This window comes from Stegodyphus dumicola, chromosome 7, assembly GCF_044657685.1.
Source record: "Stegodyphus dumicola isolate Sdum_Otavi_A_Nest chromosome 7, ASM4465768v1".
Classification (NCBI taxonomy): Eukaryota; Metazoa; Arthropoda; class Arachnida; order Araneae; family Eresidae; genus Stegodyphus; species Stegodyphus dumicola.
This window is the reverse complement of record NC_140774.1, coordinates 100,089,131-100,115,541: the sequence shown is the minus strand read 5'-3', so window position 1 is coordinate 100,115,541 and position 26,411 is coordinate 100,089,131. Positions and strand designations below refer to the sequence as shown.

Here is a 26,411-nt window from a genome sequence, read left to right as displayed (position 1 = left end):
GGCGTGCAATAGTGAAAGCAAGATCGGTACGCTGCTCTGGACGTCTTCAGACACATCTTCGATGATGGTCAAGACACAGTTGAAAGCGGGATTCGTCGCTATCCAAGAACCACTGTAATCTGGCTTGAAAGTGTGCAGGCGTGAGTGGCAGATGGCATAATGGTCGGTACTAGCCCACATTTGGCTCTGTCAGTCGTCTATGAATGGTCATGGTGGACATTCGTGGGCGGGTCCAAGGCCAATTAGTTGGCCTTGGCGGGTCGCACGTCTGATTGTTGATAGCGATGAATCAGGCGTTGTGATAGCTGATCTGACAAATACTCTGTCCTCCTGATCTGTTGTGGCCCTAGGTCGACCTTTACCTACCATCATGACGCTGAAATCTGCCGTTGTCCACCCATTCTTGCCAGAATCTTCTAATCGCCGCATCGCTTCTAATCATATGACGAGCGATTCTCCGATTTGCCCAACTTGCCTCTTTCAATCCAATGATACGACCTCTTTCAAACTCTTTCAAATGACAGTTGCTCGTAATTAGCTCAAATCCTGCGGCGAGGCATTTTTTCAGTCGTTGAAAGGCATCCTAAATCGCAATGCACCAGAAATTTTTAACAACAGTTCAAGTATAGCTCCTTGTATACATCTGTTGGATGCACAGTTTCGATGCGCTGGAGATCGCACTATTCATTCATTGGACACCAAATTTTAATCATTTGCATATTTGGTCAAAACATTTACGAAATTTTAAAGCAATCGGATGATTCCTTCTTGGTGCGTCGATTTTCTTTTTCTTATACAGTGTAATTATTACACGATGCCTCCCAAGAAGATTGCTGCCTCATATCGTGCTGCAGAGAAAAAGAAGGAAGCCATGGCCGTTGAAATTAAGCAAGAAATCATTGATAAACGTGATTGCGTGGTGTAAAAGTGACGGGATTAGAGAAGACTTACAGCCGTTGGACATCGACGATCTGCACTATTCTGAAGAAGAAAAAGAAATTAAGAAACTTGATGTGGCCAAAGGATTTAGATAATATGTGATACATATTATCTAAAACTAAATCATTATTATCAGTATTAGTTATACCAGGGCGGAAATCTTGTTCATTGTTGTGAATTGTGAATAAAAATTAGTGAAAAACACTGGTCATATTTGTAAATAACAACAGCAAACAAAAAGTGACGGACGTCTTTTAAATCATTCAAATGAACTAAAAGTTCTCTAAATGAATGAGCGTAGAATCAATATGAATGTGCCAGAGTAATTTGGAAATAAGTATACATACTTTCATGAGTTTGACCTGGGAATATAGTCATAAACAACTTAAAATTAATGGAAAGTACGAAAAGGGTGATTGGGAAAAATCATTGCAGCACATTTAATGACATTAATTTTGATTTTCCAAGTAATGAGCCAATGCTCAAGACAAGGGAGATAGTTGAATATTGTGAACCAAACACCAAACGATCCAAATGTTCATGTTGCGAGAATGGCTGTGTCATCCGCATAAAGTGCAAGAGTGACACTGGGTGATCTTGGAATGCCGTTGATGAAAATGTTGAAAATGGAAGAATTAAGTAAACTGCTTCGTGGGACACCACTTATGATTGGACGGGAGAAGAAATGTTAGAATTAACTAGTACAGAGAAAGAATGATTAGTGAGATACGAGTTAATTATGTGAATAAATTGAGCAAAAATTAAGTCGCATGAGCTTGATTATAAATACCCGTTGCCAAGTCCTTTCAAATGCTTTGGCGAAGTCAAGAAAAAGTGAACCGATAAGCATTTTGCTACGAAACCTTTCGTGAATAAACGCCACTGTTCTCAAAATCTGGTACGTTGGGCAGTGTTTTATCTCCGAAATCCAAACTACTTGTCAACAAGGACTTTGGGGCTCCTAAGAAAATTATTCAGGCGTTTAAAAGAGCACAAATTCTTATATCTTAGACAATGAAGATAGGAGGCTGATGGGTCTAATTTTGAGGATTTCAGTAGCGGTGGACAGGTTTTAGGATAAGCAGAATAAATACGCGCTTTCAACTTTGAAGAAAATCGCAATGTAATAACATGTAGTTTATTAGCATCACTAAGATAAATACAAAGTTGGTGGAGATGTGTTTAAGCTTTTGAGTCCAAGCCTGGGGACTTTCTAAACTTGTGATTAGCAATATATTCGCTAATCGCGGCAAGTGTAGTATGTTGGTAGTATCTCCTGCAAGGAGAACTTCGAAACTGTTCAACTTGTTGTTGTAAAGAATATGTGTTATTCGAAAAAATTCCTTCTTTATGTGGTATGAATTAAATTTAGAGACTTGGTAACAATATTTTTCTCCGTATCTATATGATCTCCGCTGCGTATAGCTAAGGATGAAATGTGTGACTTCTGTTTGCGTAGTCGGGCGGATGCACGTCAAAGACTGTTGTCATTGGTCGTTAAAAACTGAATGTATTTTGAGTATCATTAAAGGACGAACTGATCACATGATACCTTGAATTCATTCTGTAGAGTACGAAGTGATAATTTCAAGTCAGAACACTTAGTTCTTTGCCATCGTACATTATTCTTTTCACGAATTTTGAGTTTGATCTCTGAAGGAAGTTCAGAAAAATTTTGCCGAAGAGTAAGGATACTTCTCTAAAAGTATCTGTTAAGGTAGAAGTTAGGTGATCAAATGCCTTATCAATATCGGAACTGGATTTAACTTCAAGGAAGGGTAAGCTTTTATTTTTAAGTTTAAATCGAAAAGTATCCCAGTTTGTAGAGATGAGTGCCGAAGAATTTTGATTAAATGAGTTATAATTAAGATCAATGAGTACGGGGTTGTGATCTGAGGAAAAGCAACTTTTCAGAGTCACGTGATCATAGGAATTGTCTCCGGAGTAATAGTGTTAGGACACCATGATGCCTGGGCACGCTGTCCTACCCCTAATCGAACAAGTTAAAAGATTCGAAATAGTTTTAAAAATGGTAATCAAAATTAACACTTAAATAATCCCAAAAAAATAAGTAAGTTTTTTTAAACAAATTTTGGGGAACCATTCATTTCTAAGGAAACAAAAAGCCGTCCAACTGAGCCAAACATAAGTTAAGCATTGCGAAATGGAAATGCGAATGCCAGAAGTGGAAAGAGATAATACAAAATGAAGTACTAAAGGTAATAGTAATAAAATAGTACAAGAAGAAGAATATCAATACAAAAACAGCACAACACAAAAATAATAGAGCAAAGTATTGGTTTAATTTTCCATAATAACTGTGGGGTTCAGAATGGCCGTAGATCGTTTTATACGTTGCACATCTTTGTAGTCATAATTATGAATCCTAAGGTCAGTGTTGCTGAGAGTCCTCATTTTGCAGTGAAATTTTCTGATAGGTTGATAGTAAAAGGTTCTAAATTTAACACCACCAAATTCTTCGTATAATTATGCTTTTCGTAATATACCAAGGTGTATTTGTAATCGGCCTCAGAACACAGTTCTGGCAGTTTACATTTTCATCCTATTTTTTTTGCATGAATACGCCCGGACCGGACAGGCATAACATAACATGGGAAAAAATGGATTTGTAAATGAGTAACTTGTTCTGGCAGTTTACATTTTCATCCTATTTGTTTTGCATAAATACGTCTGGACCGGACAGGCATAACACAACATGGGAAAAAATGGATTTGTAAATGAGTAACTTGTTATCCATTAACGCTGTTTGTATACAGAACGTTGTTTCGAGCAATTAAGGAGTATAGTTTGGCTTTACGCATTCGCAGTTTTTAGATAATTGAATGTATGTGGGAAGACCATATGAGACTAGACTAAGAAAAGCATTTTTAGCAAGGATCGCTGTATCATCAGTGTACATTGCTAGTGTAGTATTGGGTATGCGAGAAATGCCGTTCACATAAATGTTAAAAAGTGTTGGACCGAGTAAGGACCCCTATAGAAAATAGCACGGCGAGTTGACTATGTATCTGAAATGTGAAAGACAAAATGTCTATCTGTAAGGCTGGATTTAACTATGGGTGGAATGTAATCTGGGAAACGCAGATTGGAGATCTTGTAAATGAATGCGTTTATCTAAACACGATCGAAAGCTTTGGCTATGTCGACGAAAGGTCCTCCAGTGAAATTTAGCGTGCAACCCTTTAGAAATGTGTTCCACAACACGGTTTAATTGATAGGAAAATGACAGGCTCTTTCTGAATCCAAACTGATGTGGAATAAGTATATTATTACTGTCCAAGTGTTCTTGAACTCTCTTGATAATAACTGCCTTCATAAGTTTGCTCAAACAAAATAACAGGCTGATAGGTTGGTATGATTTCGGCTCCGTAGCTGGCTTATGTAGCTTGAGGGTGGGTCTAATATCGGGAGTACAAATAAGTCTCAGCCGTTTGACAAAAATATGGCTCCACCAGTAAGTTATGGTTAAAATTGTCTGAAGTAAATCGTCATATCGAAAGGTTAAACATCTGCTAACAACATAACCTTGAAATATTAGCGATTTTTGTATCAGTATTATATAATTTTTTCGTGCGAAAATTTCAAGCTTTGAGCCGAATGAACGTCATTTTCGGGAACTTTTGATTTAGTTCTTTTGTAGGGTTTATATTTATTTTAACTAACATTTATTTTAAGCTATCTTTCCTGTCAAGCCTTTACTTTTCCCTAGAATTGCCAATGCCAGAGTATGTAAATTGTAGTAGAACGCGCAGTATATTCAAATTTTAGCAGAAGTAAGTTGAGTTTAAATAGAAGGGAAACAAGATTGTATGTGTGCTTCTTGAATCGCTAACATGAAGGTTGTTAGGTAGAAATTTAAGAACCGCGCGTTTCGGCCTGTGTGCCTATCTCGGCAGTTCGTTGAATCTTTCAACTGCTTAATCAGTAAGCTTGCTGAATGTCAGCTATATTTTAGAACGCGGTTAGGTTAGCTACGATTTTAGAGCCTCGTAGGTAGTGATCTAGTTGTTTATTCATCCTGTCATTAATTTTTAGCTTTACAGCTCTGTTTTTGTTAAACCACCGGGTCGGCGTAGTTTGTGAGCGTCAAGTGAACGCAGCTGTTATTTCTAAAGTGGAATAAAAAGGGATTTAAACCCTTCTTACGAGTTTGTGTAATTTACAGTTCATAGCAGTCACTACCATAGTTGCTGACAAGTTGGGGGCCACGCAACACTACATTGGCGCCCGAACATCTTACGAACTTAGATGGCCGAAAACTGGATGGAAGCTCCTGTACAACTCCAACAGCAAGAAATGGCGAACCAATTAGAAGGGTTTGGATACTTGGTCCAAACGATGAGAGCATCTATCAAGCCAAACGTCAATTTCGACGGAAAAAATTCGGTGGCGATATTTTTAGAAGGCCTCGAAAATCACTTCCAGTTATACCCTGTGCCTGAAAGACAAAAAGTTGCCATTGGCACGTCTGCACTAAGAGGGCAGGCCTCACTATGGTGGAAGAGTATAGGGAAATTTTTATTAGGAGAATTCGAAGGCCAAACATATACCTTTAAAATTTTAAAATATCATTATTAAAGGCCTTCCCCATAGTGAAAGACCAAGCAAAGCTAGAAGCCGAATTGTATAGTTTTTATCAACGTAATATGGAAGATTTGACGGACTTTATTCTGCGAAAAGTTAAGCTGACAAACATGCTGTATGGAAAGAAACCCGACACAGAGATAATTGAAATAATTTTACCAAGATTGCTACCTGCTGTCCAAGATTACTTGGAAATCCGAAATCCAAGCACCTTGCAGGAACTCTTCGAGTTGGCGGTCAAGTTCCAAAACTGAAGAATAGCGGAAAAATCTAGAGGGGCATCGTATTCTCAAGGTAAATTTTTCAATAAGAATTTTAATAGATTACGGTTATTTAAAAATAAAAACACAGAAATTATAGCGGCCCAAGGAAAAATCTGTCAATGTATCGGGAAATTATCATTAAAAATACAGATAAAAGATGAGAGCCTTAAAGTATTAATTTTTGTGGTGAAAAATTTGCAGAATTCAGTCATCTTACGCATGGAGTTTTTAAAGGCCGCGAAAGCCAAACTAAATTTTCAGGAGAATTCAATTATGCTGGAAATGGATAGGAGGGTGGTGCAGCCAGTGAAACAACCGCAGGTAGACCTTAGCCATTTGAGTGTCCATGGAAGCCAAGCCATCCAGCAAGTAGTGAGTACTTTTTCAAACTTGTTTTCAGAACGGCCTGGTAACTGTCAAATTGTAACACATGATATACAACTAACTGCCGATAAACCCTGTAGGACTAAACCCTACCGGTATCATAAACAGAAAGAGCAAATTATTGAGGAACACATTCAGGAAATGCTGCAGAACCAGATAATAACGCCCATAAATAGTGACTACGCGAGTCCAGTCGTACTATGTAGGAAAAAGAACGATTTCCCTCCTTCGGATAAAAGGGCTTGGAGGTTTGCTATCGATTACAGAAAGCTTAATAGTATTACTAAGTTCCCGGTTTACCCTTTGCCGGTAATAGAGGAAATTATTAGAAAGATTAAGTCTACGAGATACATGACTACGTTGGACTTAACGTCTGGCTACTATCAAATAGCTATGAGACCTGAAGATATACATAAAACCACGTTTATCACAAAATCGAGCACTTATGCACTTTTACGCATGCCCTTTGGGTTGTGTGGTGCCCCGTCAACATTCCAGAGAGCTATGGACATTGTTCTAAAACCTGTCCTAGGAAATTCGACTTCTATCTAGATGATACAATTATAACGAGTAGTACGTTGGAGCAACACATTAAAGACTTGGAAGAGGTTTTTAAGTTATTAAAAGAGGCCGGTCTTACAATTAAGGCATCAAAATGCAAGTTCGCGACTAAAGAACTTAAATATCTGGGTTATAAAATTTCGCAAAAGGGTATAGGAACTCAGGATTCAAAAATAAAAGCCATCAAGAATTTCCCACCTCCCAATACCGCCAAGAAACTTTCTTCTTTCCTTGGGTTATGTTCTTATTATCGGTCGTTCATAAAAGATTTCGCGAATATTGTTGAACCGCTGTTAGTAATTAAAAGAAAAAAAAGTAAGTTTACGTGGACAGCAGAAGCAAATACAGCATTTGAAAGGTTAAAAGAAGCACTCATCAATGCCCCTGTTTTGAAATTCCCGGAAGGGGACGAAAACCTAGAAATTGCAGCAGACGCGTCGGACTATGCCGTAGGTGCGGTTCTCATGCAGAATGGGCATCCTTTGGCATTTTTTTGTAAAACCTTAAATTCTACTCAAAGGAATTATACAGCTACGGAGAGAGAAACATTAGCCGTATTAATGGCTGTACAGAAATTTCGAGTTTATTTCGGCAAAGCGCCAGTAACAGTCTTTTCGGATCATGCGGCTGTTGGTAGACTTTACTCGAGGAAAAAAACCTAACGCCTCGGTTAATAAGATGGGCTTTAAAACTTCAAGAATATAATCTAATAATTAAATATAAACCAGGGAAAGAAAATAATGTAGCTGACGCACTATCCCGAATAAAACTGGACGATGAAGGCAATGAACACAAATGCGCTATGTTTACTTCTAAAATTTTAGATTCTAGAGAAACAATTATTGCTGAATTGAAAGCTGATCCTGAATTTGGAAGTATTTATGCTTATTTAAGACCCCAAAATCTTTGAACATACAGATGTCGCCGCAATAAGAAATAGAGCAGAAAACTACGAAATAATAGATAATTTATTGTTTTATACGAAATCAACAAACGAAAATTTTGAGTATAGACCAGTCATCCCAGCCTCTCTTCGATTGAGCATTTTGAAGGATTACACGACGCGCCAACATCGGGTCATTTAGGGGTCAGAAAGACTATAAAAAGGGTACGCAAGGCGGTATATTTCCCGCAATTATACAAAATAGTAACTGCGTATGTCAGGTCCTGCAATCAATGTCAATTAATAAATGATATTAATTACAGCCCGGCCGGGTACTTAAATAGCATTCGCGCTACATTTCCAAATGAAATTTTAGGCATAGATCTTCTTGGTCCTTTTCCCCAGAGTGAGTTAAATAAAAATCGTTTTCTTTTAGTAATTGTAGATCATTTTTCAAAGTGGACAGAAATTGCTGCACTTAAACGCGCGTCAGCCCAAACAGTTGCAGATGCATTCTTACACAGGTACATTTTAAAATACGGTGCACCGATAAAAGTCATTAGCGATAACGGTAAACAATTCGTTAGCCAAATATTTGAAAACATTTGCACTGGACTTGGCATACGCTATATCAAAATGGTTCCGTATAGACCACAGGCAAGCATCTCAGAAAGAGTTAATAAAAATATTGTAAAAATAATTCGAAGATATGTTAGCACACATCACAAGCGCTGGGATGGCTACATAAATGAGTTAGCTTATGCTTTAAGAATAGCAAATCATGATACTACTGGAAAAACCCAAGCAGAATTATTTTTAGAACTTAAGTTAATTACGCCACTAGATAAATTATTCTTTGTGCAACAAAGGGAAGAAGAATTTAAACAAAAAGATATACAGAAACTTATTGATCAGGCGGTTAAAAGTTCGGATACGGCAAGAAATAGACAGAAACTTTACTATGATCGAAAACGCCGTGAAGCAGATTTTAAAGTAGGGGATAAAGTATTAACGCGGAAATTTTCTTTGTCAAGTGCCCCAGACAATTTCACTGCAAAATTGGCTCCAAAGTTTGAAGGCCCCTATGTAATACAGGAAATCAAGGGAGTCGTATTGTACCTTAAGAACGAGAGGGGAAACCTATAAAGCAAGTCCCGACCAGGTGAAAAAATATTATAATCAAAATGATTTTGAAATCCTTAAAAGTTTCTTGCAGGACTCAAGCGCAAAAGAACTAGAAATTCCAGAATTAACGCCACTCGCTCCACCACCCAAGAAGCAGAGAACAGAAGAGGAACCTAGCCCTACTGCAAGTCATTCTAGGGTCCCGAAAAGAAGGAAGGAAAAATGGTCACACTCCAGCATTCAAGAAATGCAGGAAATCAACGCCGCCTCGTAAAGAATCTTTGGTAAACAGGAAAAGACCAGTTACAACTTCCCACAGTAGAAAATCTGCGTCGAAGAAACCACTTCCAGGGCCAGATAGTCAGGAGCAAACAAGGCCGCCGTTCACGAGAAGAAAAAGACAGCAAGAGGAAAGAAAAGATTGGCACCAGCAAAAAAAAAATTCAAGCAAGAATCCAGACCGGAGGCCGCCAAGACCAGCCGTCCAGGGGCCAAACGGAAAAGACAGGAACCCGAAGACTACCACCCCAAGAGGCCGACGTACAGAGGGCGAAAAAGGAACGTCACCATGGAGGAAACTCGAAAAAACTGAAAGCGGAGATTAACTTCCATGAACTCTGTAACTTGGGATCAATTTTGCCAGAAGAGGATGTCGGAGTTCCAAGCATCGAAAACTCATATATTAAAAACTATAAATTTTTCTTTTGTTCTGAAATGTTATGCGTAAATACGAAGTTCTATGTGTTGACGGAAGTCAATTTGTCTCGGTTGAGACTTAGTTTAGTTTTACTTTATTTAGCTAAGGCAAAAGCATTATTTTCTTTAAGTGTAAAATCTAAGAGCAAGCAGTTCGAGTTGGTCGAAAGACTAGTTCTGTTATGTTAAAGCCAAAATTTGGCCGAAAGTAAAATAACTTCGTATTCTTGTATTAATGTAAAATTTAGTTTCAGTGCCGCCAGCTTGGCGAAGAAAGCGTGAAGTAAATTTTTATTTCTCTTATTCATTTGATGGTAAATTGTAAAAATCATATATATTAGAATTTTGTAAATATAGGTAAATACTTGAAAGTTACGTATAAGTAGAATTTAGTCTAGAAGCATAAAATTTTAGATGCTAAAAGTAAATGCTCAAAAGAAACGAGTTAAAATCTAAGTATTAAACAGTAGATAAAATCATGCTTTAGAGCGAAAGCCTGCATGTCTAAAGATGAATGAGGGGGAATTTAGAATGAATGTGTTTTGTTTGACGCCACAGATGGTGGAGAACCAGGGTAAAGTTAAATTCATGTTTGAATATTTGAATGAATGTGAATGTAAGCAGCTAATTAAGGAAAAGAAAAGGATCGAAAACGAAAACTTTATCGAGTGTTAAGAAAGTGTAAATCATAATGTAATTGGAATATACTGATACTTATTCCTTCCAGATGCTGGAAGGAAGATAAAAAGATTGATTGATGAAGACCAAACTGCAGAAAGGATCCTGTAAGAAGATATGGTATCCTAACCATCTACAGAAACAAGTGTAATTGTTTTAGGTAACAGTTTGTTTTATGTAAACGGAGCTCTTGAGTCTTAGGTCAGAATATGTTAACTTTTCAACAGGTCGTTTCTAGGACCTGCTTTCAAGTTTACCAAATTCTGGCAGCGGCAAATGTAGGGTTTATATTTATTTTAAGCTATCTTTCCTGTCAAACCTTTACTTTCCCCTAAAATTGTCAATGCCAGAGTATGTAAATTGTAGTAGAACACACAGTATATTCAAATTTTAGCAGAAGTAAGTTGAGTTTAAATAGAAGGGAGACGAGATTGTATGTGTACTTCTTGAATCGCTAACGTGAAGGTTGCTAGGTAGAAATTTAAGAACCGCGCGTTTCGGCCTGTGTGCCTATCTCGGCAGTTTGTCGAATCTTTCAACTGCTTAATCAGTAAGCTTGCTGAATCTTAGCTGTATTTTAGAACGCGGTTAAGTTAGTTACGATTTCAGAGCCTCGTAGGTAGTGTAGTTGTTTATTCATCCTGTCATTAATTTTTAGTTTCACAGTTCTGTTTTTGTTAAACCACCGGGTCGGCGTAGTTTGTGAGCGTCAAGTGAAGGCAGCTGTTATTTCTAAGGTGGAATAAAAAGGGATTTAAACCCTTCTTACGAGTTTGTGTAATTTACAGTTCATAGCAGTCACTACCATAGTTGCTGACAAGTTGGGGCCACACAACACTGCACTTTAATTTGAGGAAATCTGCAGCTGAGGCCCATCGATTGCTTATAAAATCATATGGTGAGCCTGACTTAAATGAGAGGAGTTTTCGTGAGTGGTTTCAAAAGTTTAAGAATGGTGAATTTTACATCGAACACAAAGTACGTAGCGGAAGGATGAAGGTGTATGAAGATGCAGAATTGGAAGTATTATTGGATGAATTATTGGAAGTATTATTGGTGCCAAATGCAAATAGATCTTTCTCTTACATTTAGTAACTCAACAAGTAATTTCACATCGTTTAAAATCATTGGGAGTGATTCAAAAGCAAGGAAATTGGTTTTCGTATGAACCGAGAAACGTTGAACTCCGATTTTTTTACACTTAAAATGCTGCTTGCCAGGCATAAACAAAATTTTCTTTTGCATCGTATAGTCACTGGTGATGAAAAATGGATTCACTACGATAATTCAAAGAAAAAGAAATCATGGGTCCCATCATGAACTGCCAAGCCGAATATTCACTGACAAAAAAAAAAAAAAATATGTTGAGTATATGGTGCGATCAGCTTGGTGTCATGCATTAAGAGTAACGCAAATTCAAGGAACCATTACTGGGGCTTTCTATCGAACACAATAGACGAGATTGAGCTGAGTACTCAAAGAAAAATTGGGTCCACTACTACTCCAGACATGACAAAATTGTTCTCCTGCATGATAACGCTCATCCACGTGTTGCGGCGCCGGTCAAAACCTACTCAGAAACACTCAAACGAGAAGTTTTTCCCCTCCTGCTGTATTCACCAGATATTTCTCCTTCTGATTACTACTTGTTTTGATTGATGACGCATAGCTTTTCTGAACAGCGTTTCATATCATATAAAGATACTAAATATCATATAAAGATGCCCGTCGACTTGCTGAAGGCTCGATGACATCGCTAGTAGACGTCTTGGATGTTGCGTAATTGGTGGATAACCGCCGGTATCGATTCTATGCTGTGTCAAACTAGTTCGACTCATGTCAGAAGATGAGCGGGAGAAAAAATATTGAAGATCCTGAATGACACGTTTAGTAGCATTCCTCTCATCGTTTAATTGTGCATTCTGCAATAATTCCGGTATAATGCTCTCTGAAGACACGGATTCTGGGGTGTTACTGTTTCATTAAACGTTGGTTACTGGACTACATGTATGAAATATATAGAGAGGTCAAAGTTCTTACATTAACTGTGAAAGACCAAGCACAAGAGCAAACTGTTTTCACTAGGTTTTTGTTGCGTCTTTGAAATATGCACATGTGCAAAGGTGTTGCTGTGATTTTTGTGTGCCATCAAAGAGCAACCAAGATGGCTCATGGCATAGGAAAATTCAAGGGACATGCTCTTATTCAATTTTTGTACCAAAAATTTCCAAATTAGGAGGAAATCTCCCTCGGAGGAAATTTTATAGTTTCAGGAGGATGTAGTCACCCTTTTATTTAGCTGTTAAGTATTTGGTTTTAATTTATGAATAACAAAAAACTATTTTTACTCATGTTTTGATATTTATCAATATTTTCAATACTTGCTGTTGTTTACATAAAAAATCTAAATCTAAATAAATGTATATGTAATTTTCAAGTTTTGGGAAAGAGGGGGGATGAATTTCTAGCAATGGTGAAAGGGGCACATTGGATAAAGCAGGTTGAGAACCATTATTATAGTGGACATCAAAACAATTCCCACCATTTAAGACACATATACTGCAGAAGTTATAAAGAGTAGCCAAGAGCTGCAGAATTATGAGTAAAGGTGTTTGCTTACTGCCTGACAATGCCCTGCTCAAATACAGAAAGAAACTACGACTATTGTACACAACTTTGGTACAAAATAATATCTCAACCACCATACTCACTCAACTTTGTGCTACTATTTACAAGATGATGAGGAAAACTTCTTTTCAGTAGAATTATTCCTAAAAATTCATACAAAGGAGTCTGACAACTCATTCATTAAAGGGAGAAATTACATAGCCCAGGATATTACATACATAGAAAATGAATGACCACACCAAGGCTGCCCTAGCCCTGGATTATTTTCTTTCACAATTTGTAACAGATTTTATGGCTGTGTTTTGTACTTAATTAAAGTGGATTTACTTTAGAGTAATTTGATTAATCACAGTTATCATTTGTTTTTTACATGATGTCATTACTAATGTACAACATTTTAAGGGCATGTTTTGCATATTCAATACCTTTTACAATAATTTTACAAATAGCAGATTGTTATTACAAATAGCATTTTATGTATGAATAGTTAACAGATAATAATTTCACACTATTTACAATATATTAATTCTTCTACCTTCTAAAATATGCAACATTGTCATAAAATATATCAAACAAACGTAGCTTTTCATTAATCAATACTATGTCATACAAAATATTAAAATAAATTATAAATTCAGCACCTCCATAGATTAAATTTATAAGGCCTTAGATATAAAATATTTATTATAAAATATGCTAAAATAATCAGGAGGTATTAAATATTTAAATATCAGTAAATTGCAGGATAAAATCTTTGAGTATTACAGCATAAAAAAAGAGGTAGCACACTGATGGAAATTAGACATCAGAAAATTCAAATTCAAATGCAAAAAAGTAGATTCTTTCATGACAATTTCAGCTTTTGTACAGAAATTTCCTTCATTTCAAACTTTTTAATCTTTCCTGATGTTGTTTTTGGAAAATCCTTCACAAACATTATGTAGCGAGGAATTTTAAAATGGCTTATCTAAAAAAATATAGCAAATAAATAAAGTCAAATATAACACATAATAAATAAATAAATAAAAATAAAATAAATAAGCAAATAAAAAAAAATAAAAAAAATTTAAATAAAGGCTTACAGTTTATACTCCAAAATTTAATGAAATGAAAATTTTTGATGAAGGTATTAGTTAGAAATCTTCTCACTTTAAAATTTTAATATCTAAAAATTTAATTCTTTTGCTCTATACTCAAATGAAGCAAAGCAACACATGGTTTATGTTAAATACAGATATACTAATAAAATATCTTGGTTTATAAAATGAAAATACAAAGCCAGGTTAAGTAAAATTAATAATTTTAATCTACGCATAAGTCGGTTTGCATAAGGAGATTTCAAAGTTTATATATGGAAATTCCCATACATGTTTATTGGAAAAAAAGAGGGGTTGATGAGAATAAATTTCAGTAAAATATTTCTTTTTTATTTTCATTTGAAGTATTTTGAGTTATTTAAAAAGATTGAACTACAATTTTATCTTTCTTTTACAAATGTTTAATACATGTTTTTTGGCACTTTGTTCATATGAGCAGTGAAACCTCAAATCATAAATGCCTCTCATCACAAAAAATCTGGTTTATCAACAAATTATCTGAATAAAAAATGCCACAGAATTAATTATCTATCTATTAACTAGAATTAATTCTACGCAGAGTCATAGCTAGGGTTTTCAGCGCCCAGGGACAACTGAAGATTTCGCGCCCCTACTGCTTGCCAAGGATGGAAAACATTTCGTTCTAAAATTTCGTAATATCAATTTGGCGCCCCTTGGATGCTGCGCCCTAGGACAGATGTCTCCCCTTGCCCCCCTCTAGCTACGCCCCTGATTCTAAGGCATTCTGGAACTATCGTTTTAACATTTGCTATTGCTTAACTCTTAATCTGGCAGCAAACGACAGGGGCATAAATTCCGCCTGAAAGAAAGTATGGCTAGACAGTACTGAAAGAAAACACTTTGAGGGCTGACCAGTGCTGGACTGTTAGATGCCGTAGGCCAGTCAGTGATCCCCAACATTTTTGTACATCGAGTATATTCTAGAAAACTGGTAGGGCAGTAGGCATCCTTTTACATAGTTTACAAAATGCTGAATATACAAGAAAGAAAAAAAAAAGAGAAAGGTTTCAGATTTTAAATTACGTCCAAAGGGGCGTTTTTATAACGTTTTGAGTGTTACTTTTATTTATTAAATATCATGTTCTTCGCACTTAAACCATAAATTTTAGTTCAATAGCAATGTTGCATAATAATTTTAAAATGAGCCTATCTTTAGAATTTCCGATACACAGTTCCGCGCGCTGGAGATAAAAAGGTCCCCCCCCCCGTAGATTGTTGCCATTGCTCGCTTTCAAATCGTTGAGTTTGTTACTAAAAAATTCGTTAAAGGTTTACAAAATATGAAATTGATAACAAAACATATTCTAAATTTCAAATTTGGGCTTCCACATGCCCATATTCGCAGTAGGATTACGTCATTCAAAATTCGATGGCTCTATATACCGTTGTTTTATCACAATGCGAGAAATATACATACATTTATGCAGATTTTTCATTATTTAATTTCTTCAAATATAATGCAGAACTCTATCATTTGGTGGCAACAGTTTGAAAAGTGAAACGAACATTTATAGTGATTCAACGCAAAACGAAAACAAAGTCCCTTTGGACAAAATAAAAAAACTAAACTAAACTAAAATATTACAATTTTAGCTGGAATAAAAATTATTTATAAAAAATATAATTCTTAAAGTTCGTGTGATATTTGGCATTGCATTTCGTTGGCCACTGCATCATAATTAAGATAGCTCAATGATGTTCCTAATCATAAGCAATCATCTTGGATTAGATCTTCGATTTTGTATTGCACAACTGGCATATAACTAATTCTAGCTTTCACCAATAATCTTGGAGGTTTTGCCCTAAGGCGATGGTAACATATAATGAGAATTGCAATGGTAACATATAATGAGAATTGTAATGGTAACATATAATGAGAATGAATTTCCTATTTTAACTTGAAAGGTTCTGTTTTTAAGGTAAGAAGAAATAAGTTTGATGAAACTTATGAGAAGCTTTGCTTGGCGAAGCTATAAAGAAGACCTGCATACCAATTCTTGTCAAAGGCCTTTTCCATATCTAAGAAGCATCCGGCAAAAGTACTTTCCTTTGTGGAAGGCTTCAGCTATAGATTCTGTAATCTCATGAACAGTACTGTGACCTGTTCGGAATCCATATTACTCAGGGCCGAGTAGGTTATATGTTTTTCAATATGGCTGACAAGATGCTTTTGAAACACTCTTTCGAAATTTTTGCCCATGCAGGGTAGTCAGTTGATAGGTTGGTAGGATAACAGAATGTTTCCACAGCTGTGGACAGTAATTAAGTCTAAGGCATGCATTTAGAAGGTACAGAAGACTAAAACAATACATCTTCAGGGTAGTTTTTCAATACCTTTATTTGAGATGTAATCAAAATCTTGTGCTCTTTTTTAATATTCAAGTTTTTGATGTTTTTTGTGCTTCTAATGGGGAGGTGGGAGAAACATGATTAATCACAGTGTGTTCCAGAAGTTGAACAAAGAATTCTTCCACTTCTTTCTCTGTCAGGATGGAAATTTGGGTTTGGTTGAAAGGCGTTTTCTAAGGATTGCGCCATAACTTCAGCCGTATCGTATTCTGCATAGACAGTATCTGCAGAAGTATTTAATGGTCCGATACTGGGAAAATTTAGTTTGCAGAGGGATTTTGGATTTGGATTTGGAAAGTACATTCTATGCTATTCAATAAATCATTTCACTTGTCGGAGCAATAATCTGTCAAGAGTTGATTAATTTCTCTGTTTTTTCTATTTAGATTGCTTTTATCTGAAGGAGCAGCAAAAACTTGAAGAATGGGAGATTCTTCAAGTTTTTGCTGCTCTTTTATTATTATTATTATTATTATTTATTTATTTATTTATTTTATTTTGTATATATAAATAAGCAAAGTGCTGCGGAAATCAAGCGTCTTTAATATTATGACATTATTAATAACATTTCTGATACGAGTATTCATTTTGTGAATTTCCTTTGTGAACCTACTTTTCAAACATGTGCTTCAAACTCCATACCTTGAAGTTTTAGATGAACTCAATTCAGATCACCTACCTATAAAATTTACAGTACACAGATTCAAGCATATATTTGCTATATTAGAGATATTTAGTACACTGCTATATTAGAGAGCCGAGGATTAGTGAGCCGAGGATTTAAAGTTTCTAAATTAGTTTAAAATTTTTCCCAATAAATAATTTTTTTCAGGGGGGTGCTAATTTTGCTTGAATCTGTGTACTGTAAATTTTATAGGTAGGTGATCTGAATTGAGTTCATCTAAAACTTCAATGTATGGGGTTTGAAGCACATGTTTTGCAATAACTATGTCCATTACTTCTGAGGTGTTGATATAATGGTATCTAGTGGCCAGATACCAGGATCTTCAAGACTTTCTGGTAAGGCCTAAAAAATGCAATGTTGCAAACAAACTGCTCAAATATAGTTTACTATATTTGTAACTCTTCTCAGGGGCCTCTCACTTGTAAGGAGTCGAGGAGGAGATGTTCCCGAGGTTCCTAAGGTATCCAGTATTTGGGGATACAATTGGATTCTCCTCTTTCAGGGGTAACTGGAGACCTGGTCCTCCAGGTTGGACGTTAGGCAAGAGGCTGACGATCTCTCTACGGGGGAAAAAAAAAAAATTCTTGCTGCAATTTCTAAAGAAGGAAATTTTGGGCTCTCTTACAGGAAATGACTTGAAAATAAGGATTATGTGAGTTAGTGCATGGAACGTTCGCACTTTGCATCACACTTTAATTGTAGTACAGGACTACAGTTAAAGTATCACACTGTAATTGTAGTAAAGGACTCAAATATTTGCACTTTGATTGTAATAAGAGGCTACTATTATTGAACCCTGACACACTTGTCATTTATGAGATGAGATGGCTTGGTAAGGGAATAATTGAAAGAAAGAAACATTCAGTATATTACAGCTCTGATTACAGGAAACAAGTTTTTGGTATGGGATTAGTAATTTATGAGAGAATCAGACATCAGATAATTGATTTTGTGGCAAGATCTTACTAAATTTGTAAGATTTGAATGAGAAGCGGACCCTTTAATAATAGCTTGATGAATGTACATGCTCTCACGCATAAGGATGAAGAAGAAAAACAATAATTGTTATAGGCAGTTTATGGAACTTGTGCGAAGCAGATCATGAGTGGCATAAATGCCAATTTAGGTGAAGAGTCTGAATTCAGAGTCGGAAGGAACAATCTACATGAGGACCCAAATGAAAATGGACAGAAATTCATCTACTTTTCTATCACAAATGGTATGACAATATCCAATAAATTATTCTGCCATGGAAGATACACAAACTTACTTCGCGATCCCATGATGAAGAAATACAGAACCAGATTGACCACATACTTATTCTAGACATGAATCAGATATCAGAGATATCAGAACTTATTTCAGCACTATCTTTGATTCTGACCACTTTCTTGTAAATAAATAGCTAAAATCAGTGTAAAATTGACCTAAACCTGGAAGATACAATGAGTAAAACAAAACGACCATTGTGAACGGTAAAAGCGTCAACTAACTAAACTAAAAATTTTAATGTTATTTCAATAACAAGTTGAATTCAGTGATGTTGAATCCATTGGAAATCTGGGGGATAAATAGACTGCAATTAAGAATATTTTCTGTAGTACAAGAGATTGCATTCCTGGTGAGAATGAAAATATCATATGCAAAGGATGCTTTGATACATAATGTGAGCTTGTTACAAAAAATAAAATATTATTATAAACTGTTACAGAAAACATATTCAAGAAACTTAATTAAGGTTTTTAGGAAGACTAAAAGGCAGAAGAGGATGCAGAAAAAGAAGAGCAAGAAGAAAAAGAGAGTTTTTCATGAAGACCTTAAAACCTTAGGGTTTACAACTTTGAACATGCATAGGATTCCTAAAGAGAGTAGAACTACATAGGGATTCCAAAGAGAACAGAACTTTCTATCATGAAATTAGTCTTAGAAGATTCAAACCATGTGCAACAGCTTATAGGAATAAAACAGGTGAATTCTAAACAATAGGAATAAAATTTTAAATTGATGGGATGGATATTTCACAATATTACTCACAATAATGACTCAAATTGTGAAGAGTTTGACTGTAGCAGTGGCAATGTGTATGATATCACTCACCATCTTTGATGGAAATAAATGATGCAACATATGAATTAAAAAATTACAAAACTCTGAGTCATGGTTCAATACAGTCTGAATTTATTACAAATGCTGGATCAGACACTGTAATAAAAATACACCACTTAAATGGAATAAGGAAGTAATACCAGAAGAATGAAGACTCAGTACCATCTGTCTTATTCATAAAAAGAGAGATATCATCAAGGTATTAGTTTACTCTGCACGTGTTATGCATTATTTTCTAACGTTCTTTACAACAGATAAGTTATTTATATAGATAATATAATTGGTGCCTATCAGTGTGGCTTCCGCAAAGAAGGTTCTACTGATGAGCAGATCTTCAGTATAACAGCAGATAATGGAAAAGACCAGAGAATTTGACATTGACATTTATAATTTATTCATAGATTTTAAAACCGCTTATGATTCAGTTGAGAGGAAAAGATTTATTGATTATATGAGGGAATTTAACATCGCTGAAAAGCAAGTTAAACTTTTTGACATTACTTTAACACAGACCAAACTAAGATTCATAGCAATTTTTTTAGAACCTGATCTCTTTACAGATTGTTTAAAACAAGGTGATGCCTTGGGTTGACTTCTCTTTAATTCAGCTGTTCAAAAATCATTAATGATTCCAAAATAAATACTAGGGAAGATATTTTTAACAAATCAGTTCAAGTCTTTGCATTAGCAGATGATATTGGCATCAGTGTTAGAACTTCTGAAGTAATCAAATGGGCATTTCTCTCACTGGACGCTGAAGCAGCTAAAATGCACCTTATTATTCTTTCTCAGAAATTGATAAATATAAATTTGAAATTGTAGAGGGTTTCACATAGCTTTGTTCTGTAGTTAATATAGAGAATAATATCTCTCCTGAAATTCATAACAGAGTAACACTTGCTAATCAGTATTTCTTTGGTTTAAAGAAGCATCTGAAATTACACCTTATCAAAAGAACAATTAAATTGGCAGTTTACAAATATTTAATTAGATCTGTTTTGACATATGGAGCTAGAACTTAGAGACACTAACTGTATAAAAAAATTTTCAGTTTTTGAGAGAAACATTTTGAGAAGTATTGTTGAAGGTATTCAAATAGATGGCATCTGGAGAACTAATGTAGAAATCTATGGAACATACAGGTACCCAGACATCATAAATTTTATCAGTATTCAAAGATTAAGATGAACTGGTCACCTAATCTGAATGCCTGTAAGTAAAACTACCAAAAAAATATTCATGTGCAAGCCAATAGGTACTCAAAAGAGAGGCAGACCAAAACTAGGATGGCTAACTTAAAGAGGAGAGAGGCTTGTCTAAGTTTAAGGTCATTAATTGGAAGACTAAAGCTAAAAGTAGAACTGCCTGAAATGAAATTGTAAAGAAGGCTAAGGTCCATCTATCATGGGCTCTCGAGTTACTGAAGAAAATTTTTGTAACAATTTTTATGATGTGTCCGAAGGGCAATATTCTACCACACAAAGCTTCCTGATAGATGAAACTGTGACACAACATAAAGTTTGGAAATGAGTCATCTTGCTCAAAAAGAGCAATAAGTTCATTAATATTACCCAACCATTGCTGATATCCCACAGTGGTTATCACTCACAGCTTGTGCACAGGCATATCTATGTACTTTACATATACTGTAAATTTAATGCAGATATCTTCCCCTTTTGTTTATCTTTCCATAGTTAATATTTTCAGTAGGCCTTCTTTTACAGAAAAACTACCTAATATCATTCTCACCATAACTGCTAACTGCACAGTCTTCTGTAGATACATCTGCAGACTCATAAAACTGTTGTAAGGATAAGTTGCAATTTCAAGGCATGATTTAACTCAGTTTGGAAGTCTTTTGAAAATGGCATGCATTCTTCTTTTGAGTGTTATCTAACTGAAAATCTTGTATTACTGACATAATCTCACACAGATTAGAAAATCCTTCAAACAAGCAATCAATACCAGTTAAAAATGCTACATGTAATAATTCTCCATCCTGGAAAGGCTATTTCTTCTCCACAAATGTGTGAAATTTTGAAAGAAGCAGTAACGACATTCGTACATTTCATCAGAGGCTTAGTTAAACTGACTGTTGAACAAACAGGTTTGATTTTAATTGATTTATTTTCTTCTTTCCTACATCAGATTTAAGAGATAAGGTCATATTGTAAGTGGCATGAATTGTCCGAAAGTGACGTTCGGCTTTATGTTTTTTGAGCACTTGAGTTCAACTCCCCTACGAAAATATGTTTATCTTTGAAATTGACAAAACAATATGATTCTTTCCTGCCAGTATTAAAATTATAGGTTCTGTGTCTCTTACTTGAATCACTCATGCTGGAATTAAAATAACAAAGTACATAAAAACAATGAAGTATAAAACTCCAATAAAATTAGAGACGCATACATTTAATATATGAGCATATAACTAGTAATAAATATAATAAGGTATATACAGAAATACCTATTAAAGGGGAATTTCCCTTTGTAGATGGTACCATAATGCAGAATAAATAATTACATGCGGTGTATGGAGCCAAATATGAAAAATGGCCATACAGTACAGTAGTATGGGAGATATTAAAAATATTTTTAATGAATGTAGGTTTGACATTTTTTAAATTTCAACAAATATCTGGGATAAAATGAGAAATAGTCCTGGGTACTGGCATCATGACTTCAAACTGTGATAATCTTGGTCAAACCACAATGTCTGGAAAGTCCATTTAAAATTATAGATACATAATAATTATGAACAAATAATTTTTTTAACAAACATGTTTATATTTCTTCAATTTAATTAATTACATAATATTTTATTGAAAACTTAAAGAACTTTTATCCTGCTTGCACAGCAATGGGCACATGTAAAACTATTGGCAGGTACAATGATACCTGTAGGTATTATATTAAATGTATGCGTCTCCAGCTTTATTGGAATTTTCTACTTAATTGTTTTTATGCCTCTGCATTTAAAAAATTTTGGTGCCTCCCCAAACATTTATTCCTGCTTTTTCCCATTTCTTATTTCTCTATCTTGGTTTAGATGCACCATTCCATAGTAAAACCAACAATGGAAATATATTATGGTGCCCACTTTTCTTGAGTTCTTAATGACTTTACTGTAGTGCCCTCTTTAAGTAATGCCCTAAGCACATGCTTATTTTGCTTAATGGGTCGGGCTCTGGCTTTGCTCTGGCAAACACTCTGGCTTTGAATTCAGGATATATTTGTAATCTATTATAGGAAAACTATATTGTGTTTATAAGGGGAAAAAAAAAAAAAAAATCGGCTTGGAAGTGAAGACATGAAGGAGTTACTAGAGGACTATAAAAATGAGCTCAACAAGAAAGAATTGTGACAATTTCAGAAGCAGGAAAAAAAGGTGACTGCAGGAAATATCTTCAGAGGAAGAGAAAGGAAATAAAGATGATGCGAGTTCTTTGATTCATGAAATTTGTGAGAAATGGGATAAGATGTAAAGTTTTCATGTAATAATATCACTCTGATAAAGCAATAGCAAAATACATCAGAAGTGTTTTCACTGACAATACAATGTCATATTTTAGAAAAATTTTCAAATATAAGCGATAATATAAAAAATCTGATGTGTAGACTACATGACTTCCTTGTACGGAATATTAAATTATACGCATTTTTTCTTGCATTTTATTTAAACTTTATTGGATTGAATTAAATCTACTTTGTCCACAGCACATAAACCACAATAGAAAAAACGCATTCTTTAAAATTCACTATATTTGTTTACCATAGCGACACTCTGGAGCTAGGTTCACTTAACAGTGTTATATTTCGTTCATATCTCAGAATGCACAAAATTGATATCATTTGAAGAATTATCTAATCGTTGCCACATGTTCTATTCAAATACTATAATAAATCTTGAAGGATGTATAAAAGAAATTAAGCAAATACAACAAAAAAGAAACATTTTTTCACAGACGATTCAGTATTTCTCATTCGAGTAGTTCTGTTTTCACTTCGCGACAAGGCAAATTTCATAAAAACTCAAAATATCTATATTAAAAATTACGAAGTAAATCTTAAACACTTATTTCCTCGAATAAATTCCAGAATGGATTAAGCATTATTTAATTATCAATAATAAAAGAAGGCGTTATCTTTGTTGTTGCGAAGCTTAGTTTCCCTAGATTGGCAACAAATTCGTTATTTTGCCAAGTTTCAAATGTAAATAAACATGTCCGCCTTTGCAAAAATAAAGGCTTAGCCGCACTTAAAAAACTTTTAAAATGTTGATAATTCTAAAAATATTGCTTGCATATTTACTAAAGGCATAAAAACCTTAGCCGGAAGATAAGAACAACATAATTCAATGATTTTTAAAGCAAAAAGTGCACAGTTTACAAACATATAAGAGTAAAGAAACCGAGATCACTGAGCCAGGTAACAGAATGGATTCATATATAAATATATTTATATACGTTTGGTGCTGCTCATTGTAACCAAAATATGAGGTGCACTTCTATATACAAATTTCCAACGTTCTGAGGCTACTCGTTTTTGAGTTATGCGAGATTCGCACGTACAAACGCCACGGAAAATTCTCTTCAGAATTCATTTTAAAGCAATTTTATATTTGTTTTGGAGGAAAAGAGTCTTTTATTCTATCCTTACGTGCAGATGTCATGCAAAAACATTGTTAAATTGCATTCTATAGTGGTCAAAATGGATATCTTCGTTGAAATATGCTGTCTGAAACTTTTTGCGATTACAATACTTCCTTTTTACCTCGTACAAGGAAGTAAAAATTAAATTACAGAAATTTTGAGTGAAGTAGAGGTCCAATAAGTTACAAGTAGAGTTGACACTTGAGAATAAGAAACAAAGGAAAGATAAAAGACAGTGTCCAGAAGGACAGTTACCTAATATTTTTCTGGAAGTGTCAGAGCTTAAATTGCCTAAGAATCCAATGTACATAAGCTCTGTTACTTCTTAATTTAAAAAAATAAATTGTAATTCTAGCTGGAGAGCACTACAGCCCTAAAATAAGAGAGTTCTGCTATTTCTTTTATGTAACTGAATCACAGTTTCAGCAGGAAATTCTATTGATCTAGAAAATTTTATTTCAATAACAAAATAAAAAACTGGTTCTAACTTCTGAATGCATGGCTCCTCTTTCCCTAGAAAACAATTTCTTGTATGGAGATTAAGATTATTAAAGGGAAAAAAAAAGGCCTCCACACAAAGGCTTAATCTCCAGGAAGTGCAATGAATTGACGATAGCATGAAAAATTTTTCATGTTAGCGTTTTCCATTGGAAAAGAGCACCTACAGACTTTTTGGAATGATACAGCCAAATATTGAGCACAGAATTGTCACTTGTTATTTTACTCTCAGTTAAACTCATTCAGGGAAATTTTTACCCCTATCACATTCTGCTTGACAATTAAAATTATACTAGCAGAAGACTGTGATCAGAAAGTGCTGGACTCTTCTCCCTTTGTTTCCATATTTACATATCCTCTGTTAAAATTTCCTACATACTCTGTTACTGTTTATATCACTCTCTCTATTCTCATTAATGAAGCTTTAAGTATTTTCATCGGCAGTGCTGAAAAAAAAAGAATGATATTTACTGCTATTATCTCTTGAAGTAATATATTATACTGCATATTTAGGACTTAAATTCAGCCAGAGCGTGGAGCCAAAAATAAGACAAGATCCAGTAATTTATTTTATTATTAACAATTTACCATTAATTCATTGAATTTTTATTTATCTCTTTGCATTTTACTGAATTTTAATTTTAACCGACCAATTATTTTAATTATTTTATTTACTAATTATTTTGTTACTTGAATTATTAATAAGTAACTCAAAATGAGTATTAGTATTGTAACATGATTTTGCATTGTTTCATTTTAATGTATCAATTCACTTTTCATTCCAGCCCATTGCCATTCAGAAAAACGTAAGATATTATTTTTTCATATTTAATCTGTCTGCTATTAATTAACATACTAAACTATTTAAATGCAATAGATGCAGTCCCTAAGAATGTTATTTTTGCATTTTAATCTGATTCATTTAAATTAAAATGCATTTAATTCATGATATATCTATCTAATGAAAAACATTAAATATTTTTACAGAATTACATTACATATTTTTTCACTTTTTAAATTTATGCAAGATAGATAATGTTCCTATGTTAGTGTCTAAATGCATATTCATCTAATATCCTATAAATTACTGTTAAAGCATATTAGACTTCAAATAAGTCTTCTTGGGCCGTCATTAAAACCTGAAACCTCTCGGATTTTTCAGATTTTATCTTTTTCAAAATTTGTTATTTGACTATTTTATTAGTTATGTTATTTATTCATTTTTGTTTTGCTGTGCTGATTGTCTTCCGTAGGACTCTGGCACTTCTAATTTTAAATATTAACACCTGGGAAGGGTACTTCTCATTTACATCTCTTTCCTTCCATTTTCCTCATCATTTTCTATGCAAGTCATCCACTCTCCTTCATACAAATAAAATAAAACTTTTCATCAGTTCATTTTTATAAAAATGTATTCATTTTCATTGTCCTAGATTTAAGGACTTTTATTGTTTCTGCATTATGAACTTTGAAACAGCACTTTAATGCATAAAGTGCTGTTTCAAAGCTTGAATAATCAATTAGCTATAATTGAATTAATACCTTTACATTAATTCCTAAGGGGAAAACAGTAAAACAGTTTCAGTTTATAAACATTTTCGGTGATAATCGGCCTTCAGGACTGAACCACATTAATGAATTGCGGTTTCACTTTAAATAAAAAAAAAAAAAAAAATAAATAAAATTAAAAAAAAAAAAAAAAAAATGTTCAAAAAAACATTTCTTATTGTTGATTGAAACTATTAATAAGCTAAAACTTATCAGTGTTGATTTAAACTATCGACAAGTTCGAACTTACTAGTGTTGATTTAAGCAATCAACAAACTAAAGTTTATTACAGCTAATTTAGTTAACAAACAAACTAAAATATGTAGCCATGATTTCAATAGAAACATTTGCTACACATTTCTGTCAATTTAATAGCAAATAATATTAGTTTAGAATAATACATTTTATTTTTACCTTTCCTTTGCAAAAATTTTTAATGTCCTCTTCAGTGATATTCATGCCATTTTTAACAGAAATCCAAGCACACAGCTCTTCTCCCATTCTGCTATCAGGTACCCCAACAATCTAAAAAGTATTTCATAGAAGGAGAGGTTAGCAATTGCATTTATTGACTTAGCATATTATTCTACACTGCTGGTGATTAAAATTGCTATACCAGGAAGGAATGATCTGGTAAATGTCAAAATCACATGAAACAAGAGGTTGCGATATGCAAATGATTAGTATTTCAGT

General features: G+C 34.3%; 1 protein-coding gene across 3 annotated transcripts in view; it reads right to left on the bottom strand.

Moving 5' to 3' along the window:
- Nucleotides 1–13,428: 13,428 nt before the first annotated feature.
- Nucleotides 13,429–26,411, bottom strand: part of LOC118199051 (medium-chain acyl-CoA ligase ACSF2, mitochondrial-like) — a 97,386-nt gene continuing 84,403 nt past the window's right edge. For all 3 annotated transcript variants that reach the window (XM_085820646.1, XM_085820647.1, XM_085820648.1), the window contains 2 exons: nt 26,133–26,243; nt 13,429–13,729 (listed from right to left, as the gene is read on the bottom strand). In XM_085820646.1, the coding sequence (XP_085676772.1) occupies nt 13,607–13,729; nt 26,133–26,243 (234 nt within the window). In that variant the 3' untranslated portion in view covers nt 13,429–13,606. The remainder of the gene's footprint in view (nt 13,730–26,132; nt 26,244–26,411) is intronic.